Source organism: Megalobrama amblycephala, linkage group LG12 (assembly GCF_018812025.1).
Source record: "Megalobrama amblycephala isolate DHTTF-2021 linkage group LG12, ASM1881202v1, whole genome shotgun sequence".
Lineage (NCBI taxonomy): Eukaryota > Metazoa > Chordata > Actinopteri > Cypriniformes > Xenocyprididae > Megalobrama > Megalobrama amblycephala.
Genome location: NC_063055.1, coordinates 1632614 through 1641086, shown reverse-complemented (window position 1 = coordinate 1641086; position 8473 = coordinate 1632614). Strand labels below are relative to the sequence as shown.

At 36.1% G+C, this 8473-nt stretch overlaps 1 protein-coding gene across 3 annotated transcripts in view; it reads left to right on the top strand.

The window, feature by feature from the left end:
- The first annotated feature begins 2182 nt into the window (after positions 1-2182).
- The window catches only part of dtx1 (deltex 1, E3 ubiquitin ligase), a 46017-nt gene continuing 39726 nt past the window's right edge, over positions 2183-8473 (top strand). Inside the window, exons 1-2 of one of the 3 annotated variants that reach the window (XM_048209686.1) lie at positions 2183-2437; positions 4895-5556. In XM_048209686.1, the coding sequence (XP_048065643.1) occupies positions 5301-5556 (256 nt within the window). In that variant the 5' untranslated portion in view covers positions 2183-2437; positions 4895-5300. Of the gene's footprint in view, positions 2479-4894; positions 5557-8473 lie in introns of all 3 variants that reach the window. The other 2 variants (XM_048209684.1, XM_048209685.1) reach the window with 2 other exon arrangements.

The following is an 8473-nucleotide window of genomic DNA, read 5'->3' as shown; positions in this document are numbered from 1 at the left end:
GAATGTATAGGCTGTTTTCCATTTTCCATTAGTTTTAAGAGGCCTATAGGCTACTTTCTCAAAAACGACAAATAATATTACCCAGAATGCATTGTAATGTACAGAATAGCCTATATATTCATCGTTTTCGAGAAAGTAGCTTATAGGTTACTTTCTCGAAAACGACTAATAATATTACTCAGAATGCATTGTTTTTACGGTATATTACTGTTTCAATGGAAAACGGTATTTTACTGTAAATTTGTTTATTTTTTTTATTATTTTTAGAGTGTATAGTTTACAATATGGTTTCATTTATGTTACCAAAAATGTTATTTTTATTATTGCTGTTGTTTTAGTAGGCTAATGTTCTGTAATTAATTATACACTGTAAAAATGTTGTTTACTAAATGTGTTTGTAATTGTCAAAATTAACATTGAGATTAATACATGCTGTAGAAGTATTGTCAATTTTAACTACACTAAAAAATGACTAAAAAAAGGAAACAAATTTACACAGTAAAATACCGTTTTCCACTGAAACAGTAGTATACCATAAAAACAATGCATTCTGGGTAATATTTGTCATTTTAAGAGAAGAGGCCTACTTTTTTGTAAACAACAAATAATATTACCCAGAATGCATTGTAATATACAGAAGTAATATACTGTAAAAACAATGCATTCTGGGTAATAATTGTCGTTTTCGAGAAAGCAGTCTACTTACTTTCATAAAAACGACTAATAATATTACCCAGAATGCATTGTTGTTGTTGTTGTTTTTTTTACAATATATTACTGTTTCAATGGAAAACAGCCTATATATTCATCATTTTCGAGAAAGTACTTTTTCGAAAATGACTAATAATATTTTTATGGTATATTACTGTTTCAGTGGAAAACGGTATTTTACTGTAAATTTGTTTCTTTTTTTTTAGTTATTTTTAGAGTGTATAGTTTACAATATGGTTTCATTTGTTATGTTACCAAAATTATTAGCTTTTTGTTTACTAAATGTGTTACTTAATTTTTGAAATTAACATTAAGATTTATACATGCTGTAGAAGAATTGTTAATTTTAACTACACTAAAAAATGACTGTAAAATATGAAACAAATTTACACAGTAAAATACCGTTTTCCATTGAAACAGTAATATACCATAATGCATTCTGGGTAATATTTATAGTTTTAAGAGGCCTATAGGCTACTTTCTCAAAAACGACAAATAATATTACCCAGAATGCTTTGTAATATACAGAAGTAATATACTGTAAAAACAATGCATTCTCGTAATAATTATCGTTTTCGAGAAAGCAGTCTACTTACTTTCATAAAAACGACTAATAATATTACCCAGAATGCATTGTTGTTGTTGTTTTTTTTACAATATATTACTGTTTCAATGGAAAACAGCCTATATATTCATCATTTTCGAGAAAGTAGCTTATAGGTTACTTTCTCGAAAATGACTAATAATTTTTCATCATTTTCTCGAAAATGATGAATGTATAGGCTGTTTTCCATTTTCCATTAGTTTTAAGAGGCCTATAGGCTACTTTCTCAAAAACGACAAATAATATTACCCAGAATGCATTGTAATGTACAGAATAGCCTATATATTCATTGTTTTCGAGAAAGTATCTTATAGGTTACTTTCTCGAAAACGACTAATAATATTACTCAGAATGCATTGTTTTTACGGTATATTACTGTTTCAACGGAAAACGGTATTTTACTGTAAATTTGTTTATTTTTTTAATTATTTTTAGAGTGTATAGTTTACAATATGGTTTCATTTGTTATGTTACCAAAATTGTTATTTTTATTATTGCTGTTGTTTTAGTAGGCTAATGTTCTGTGATTTATTATACACTGTAAAAATGATTTTTAAGTAGGCTTAATAAAACAAAGATTATCTTTTGCAAAAAAAAAAATACTATTTCAGTCTTTCTAGTTCAAAAATTCACGTTTTTTTGTAAATAATAGTGCAATTTACTAGCAATTTCTTAGTGAAAATTGTTTATACACCATTTTTTTTGTACAATGTATTATATTTTTAAACAACATGAGTATTATGTTTCTCTTTAAGGGATTTCTGAGGTGGAAGTCCCGCATGAGATCGTCTGAACGGAAAATCTGATTTTCTCATGCTGAAATTTCCATGCTGAGGTAAATAGAGCTGCTCATACACACACACACACGCGCGCGCGCGCACGAGCAACAGTCGCGCGGCGGAGGATGCGCACAACATGAGCAACAGCCAATACAGCTCATGCACAGCAGAACACGGTGAATTCTGACTCTCTTCTGCTCATTTCGTGTCGGGAATGTGATCTACAAACACTTTATTTGTCCGGCCTTTCGTTTGAGGCCGGTTAGATGCTTTTTGCGTCCTTTATTCTGGATCAAACCTCCGGTTCTTCGTCACGGTTCGGCGGAGACGCTTCACATCACAGGTGACTGATTCCTCTTTCCTCATTTCTGCGTCCATTCTGAGGTAAAACACAAATCAAATAAAATGAATTATAATGCATGTACGATGTTGTATCCATCCACTTGAATAAATAAACGTGTGTCCCATTTATTCCTAGAGATCAGTGAGCGCGCATTTTATATCTATTAATGAATCCTCGCTTTGACTAGACCTGCGTGAGACGCTTTAGTGGAGAAAATCGTCCCATCTGATCCGGTGTGATGCACTGATGAGTTTCTGATCGAATCAAATCAAGAGGAGACGCGGATCGCGAGTCCATATGGAGGAGAACGAGATCATTTGTTCGTAAATGAAGATGAATCGAGAGCAGATTTACGAGCAGAACCGGCTCTTTTACACGCCTGCCCGTTTACATGGACCTCAGGCAGATGTTCGGCTAGAACTGGGTTATAATAGACCAAATTTGAGGCCACATATGCGATCGCACGCGCTTATTTCCCCGTTAGATTCGGGTTTGGGTTGCGCGCAGAACATCACGCGCGGCGGAGTGAGGAGCATATGAAGGGTTTATTTTGGATTTATGATCAGTTTATGATGTTTAGCGATCATGTAGTTGTTGATCACTGATACAGGATCTTTCATTATGGCTTATTAAAGGGCTGATCATGGGCATCAGGAGGAGAGGGATCTCTCTCTCTCTCGGTATGAGTGATTTTTCAGTCTATCATGTTCGCATGCAAATGTCTGACATGATTTCCTACAGGTTCTGCATGTGGCATCAGTGTAACCTACTCACGGCAAAAGTCAACACTAAAAAAGAATTGTTTGTTTAACTTAAAGTAAGTTTCCTGGTTGCCTTAAAATTTTGAGTTCATTAAAATTTAAAATTTGAGTTAATACAACTATTGATTTAATCAACAGAAACTCAAAATAGTATGTTATTTGAACCACATTAAATATTGAAGTTGATTTTAAAAAAGAAAAAATGTTGATAACAAATCATGAAAATATTTTTTTATAGTGAAACTGCAATGTAAACAATTATAACTAATATCTAAATGTGACCCTGGACCAGAAAACCAGGGTCAATTGTTTTGAAATTGAGATTTATACATCATGAAAGCTGAATAAATAAGCTTTCCATTGATGTATGGTTTGTTCGGATAGGACAATATTTGAAAATCTGGAATCTGAGGGTGCAAAAAAATCAAAATCACCTTTAAAATGAAGTCCTTAGCAATGCATATCCACTCACAAAAATATATGTTTTTGATATATCTAGGTAGGAAATTTACTAAATATCTTCATGGAATGTGATCTTTACGTAATATCCTACTGATTTTTGGCATAAAAGAAAAAGAAATAATTTTGACCCATACAATGTATTGTTTTGTGGTCCAGGGTCACAAATGTATTTCAAATTTGAAGCTCCATAATGCATCTGAGACATTCCAGTTCAATAATAAATCAAATTCACATTTATTTGTATAGCGCTTTTCACAATACATATCGTTTAATAAATCAAATTGTCATCAACTATAGTATATTTTACTATAAAACTAAATAATTTTACATGAAAGCAATCACAAATTTTAATTTAAATGGTGTTACTGCAATATAAAAATGGCAAAAAGACTTAGGGCTCGTTCACACAGAACGCGTCTTTGCGTCTAAAACGCAAAAAAAGGTTTAAAAAAAAAAGCGAGGGTCTTGAGATGCATTTTTGATGCAATAACAAACAAATAAAACAGTTGCCACACCAACTTGCTACTGTAAACAGAAGCTGGCAACACTTGCTCCACCTCCGAGTTCTTCTGATTGGTCCACTGAAATTCTTTTAACATGACACTGCGTCTTAAAAACGTGGCGCTCATGTGCGAGGCACTGCAAAAGAGGCCATTCACGTTCATCTGGTGCAATTGAAAGTAAATTCAGAAAAATTCATTCTGTGTGAATGGCCCCTTAGGCCGTGTGTCCACCAAAGCATTTTTTTCCAGCGGCTAATGTACATTTCCAATCGTTTTCAATGGGAGCGCCACGTTTTTTAAACACCAGGAGCGTAACGAGGTGCTGAGCATCTTTTTTACGCTCAAGCGCTCTGCATTTTTTACCAGTCGCCTCGAGTTGAAGATTTGTTGAACTTTGGGTAAAACACAGCACTCATCACTGTCACTTTGTAGCCGTCCAATCAGAGTGGAGGAGGGGCGGGACAAACACAACACCGACCAACCGCCACATTCTATTTGTACACTGTCAAAAGATGACAACAAGCATAATAATGGAACAAAATAGAATCTGTGAAATGAGATACTTGTAACACTTTCGCGGAAATTCCGTATCATTACAAGCTTTGGTGGACACACGGCCTTAATGATAACTCTACTGCTATTTAGTGTGACCTTTAATTAAATTAAATTGTCTTCTCTCTCTCTTTTTTTTTTTGGCTGATTTTCTCTCTTTTTTCCATCTGTTTCATTAGACACGATATTACTTCAGACTAAAGCAGAAAACTGGACTTCAGGATTGCAGGATTTTCTGAGCGTCACTAACAGTGACTCCTCCCACTGCATATCCCAGATCATCTATTCTGGATTATTCTTCTGAGGAGGAGTTACTTTGGAGAGCATGATTACTTCCAGAGCTGGAATACTAGAGACTAATCTAGTTTATGTGGGCAAACTGAATTACATCGGCGAATCCCTAATGTGAACAGAGCAGCGGCTATTTCATTTTGCTGCAGGACGTGCATTGACTTCCACAGCAGCTCGTGTAGTTTCGGAATGTTCACAGTGTCTTTTTATTAAGATCATTCTCTTGGAAGATTATTTCCTGCTTATATTGTCACAAATTCCGTTCTGCCTGCTGTTGGTGTGGAGTTGAATCCAATGGCTCGACCCGGCTCCGGGGTTCTGGTGTCGCTGGGAGGCGGATACTCGTCTCAGAGCATGGCGAGGGTGGTGGTTTGGGAATGGATGAATGAACACGGCCGCTGGAGGCCATACAGCGCCGCTGTTTGCCATCACATCGAAAACGTCCTGAAGGGAGACGCACGTGGGACCGTCATACTGGGACAGGTGGATCCGCAGCTCGCGCCGTACGTCATAGACCTGCAGTCCATGCATCAGTTCAGACAAGACACAGGTGAGTCTCAGATACACACTGCAAATAACTCTCTCCGCTGATGCACTTTTCCTGGATGTTTAACAATGAAAGGTGAGTGGGAACTTTAGTAAGTGTTTAAGCGAGTTCACACATTCACATTCAATTCAAATCCACTTCATATGCAGTGCAAAAAATAGATTTTCTTATTCAGTGTTTGTTTTGCAATGTAAAAAGGTTCCACTGTAGTCAATAATTGTATCCCTTAAAACTCATCTTTGATCACCAAAATTACATATTTAAAGGAGCCCAAGAATGCTTTTTCACAAGATGTAATATAAGTCTAAGGTGTCCCCTGAATGTGTCTGTGAAGTTTCAGCTCAAAATACCCCAACATTATTTTTTAATTAATTTTTTTAATTGCCTATTTTGGGGCATCATTAACTATACACTGATTTTGGCAGCGCGCCGCCCCTTTAAATCGCGTGCTCCCTGCCACACGAGCTCTCGACTATATTAGTCGAGTGCATTTACAAAGTTCACACAGCTAATTTAACCCTCAAATGGATCTTTACAAGATGTTCGTCATGCATGCTGTATGCATGCTTCGAATTATGTGAGTAAAGTATTTATTTAGATGGTTACGTTTGATTCTGTATGAGTTTGAGGCTGTGCTCTGTGGCTAATGGCTAATGCTACACTGTTGGAGAGATTTATAAAGAATGAAGTTGTGTTTATGAATTATACAGACTGCAAGTGTTTAAAAATGAAAATAGCGACGGCTCTCTTGTCTCCGTGAATACAGTAATAAACGATGGTAACTTTAACCACATTTAACAGTACATTAGCAACATGCTAATGAAACATTTAGAAAGACAATTTACAAATATCACTAAAAATATCATGATATCATGGATCATTATTGCTCCATCTGCCATTTTTCGCTGTTGTTCTTGCTTGCTTACCTTGTCTGTGCACAGATCCAGACGTGAATACTGCCTTTCCTTGTCTAATGCCTTGAACATGGGCTGGCATATGCAAATATTGGGGTCATACATATTAATGATCCCGACTGTTACGTAACAGTCGGTGTTATGTTGAGATCCGTGTGTTTTCCGGAAGTCTTTTAAACAAATGAGATTTATATAAGAAGGAGGAAGCAATGGGGTTTGAAACTCAATGTATGTCTTTTCCATGTACTGAACCCTTGTTATTCAACTATGTCAAGATAAATTCAATTTTTGATTCTAGGGCACCTTTAAATGTTTTTTTTTTTCCTTGAGAAAAAATGTCTTTATGCCTTAAAATAACTTGAATGTAACTCTACACCCTTGCCTCATTTAGTATACGCAGTTCTATGAATATGCAAATTAGCCCCGCCTTAAAGCACATAAAAACAGACATATAAACAACATTAAAAACTTGACTTTAAATCATGATGCATTTAATTGAGAAGGAAATAGTCTTTTTTCCTGAAAATATCAAATTAAGTGAGTTTATGCTTAAAACAAGAACAAAATATCTGTCAGTGGTGTCAGAAAAATAATCTTGTTTCCCTTTTGAATTGAATTTCTTATTTTAATCATAAACTCACTTAGTTTTGGTACAGTTTAAAGGGGACCTATAATGCCCCTTTCACAAGATGTAATATCAGTCTCTGGTGTCTCCAGAATGTGTCTGTGAAGTTTCAGCTCAAAATACCCTACAGATCATTTATTATTGCTTGTCAAATTTGGGTGTGAGCAAAAACACGCCGTTTTTGTGTGTGTCCCTTTAAATGCAAATGAGCTTCCACTTTCCAGAAGAGGGCGGAGCTTTAACAGCTCAACAACAACAAAGCTGGAGAATCTCACGCAGCCAAAATGACGACAGTGTTCAGCCTTACATTGTTCAAACCGGAGTCGACACTGATGGAGAGACTCAGGAAGAAGTTACAACTTTTAGACGTTTCTGAATGGTTAGTGGATAAATTTATGTAGTTGCTGTGGAGTTGATTCAACTCATCCACTAGCATGTGCCGTCATGTTCATCTTTTGTGTTGAATTGACCCTCTTTTGTGAAGCAGTCCGGCGTAAAATGACGGCATGTCAGCAACACTCACATGGCATCACCCCCTTTGTTGTGTGTTCTCGGGGGCGGAGTTTATGTAAATTTTAGGATTATGATGTCACTAACACGGTAAGAAGCTCGTTGTAGTCCCTACCAGCCGTTTAAAAATCGATTTCTGTAAAAGAAAATATCTCCCTTTGCATTGAACTTTGAGTGTCTTTACATTGCAGATGTTGTTTATGCTCAAACAGCAACATTACACACTAACTAAAGTTAAAAACATCAAATCATAATCAAGCACCCAACAAGACCTTTTAAACGCTTCTGGAGTAAATGCATCTTGATTTAAGAATGTTTAGATATTAAATAAAGAAAGTCATTTTTTATAGTGCATGTGAAGTGGATTTGAATTGAATGTGAATGTGTGAACTGCTAAATGACTAGTTGTATAACCACTTAATAAAGTTCCCACACATCAAAAGCACACCTTTCAAGGTTAAACAGTCAGAAAAGAGCGTCAGTGGAGAGACTGAGTGGTTCTCATGTTCTAGTGTGTGCTGCATTTGAAGTCAACTCGATGAACAAAGAAAGCTTCAGGGTTTTTAGACTGTTTGGAAAATCTGTGCAGTTCTCAGAAGACCGTCCCTCTCTGCACACACACACACACACACACACTGATCGGCACGTCCCCAGGGCTCTCCGTTTGCATGATGCCATTGCCGCAGGCCACTGTTTTCCCTCATGAGAGAACATGACCTAAAGTAGAACAGTTCAGGGTTAAATTAGGACACATGGGATGCTCCGTGGAAAACAGAGCTGTGTGTTATTTTGGTGCATGTTTGTGTTTATTACAGCACATCTTTTAATGGCGAAGTGTGTCATTTCCGTGGAAATAACATCACCAGATGCT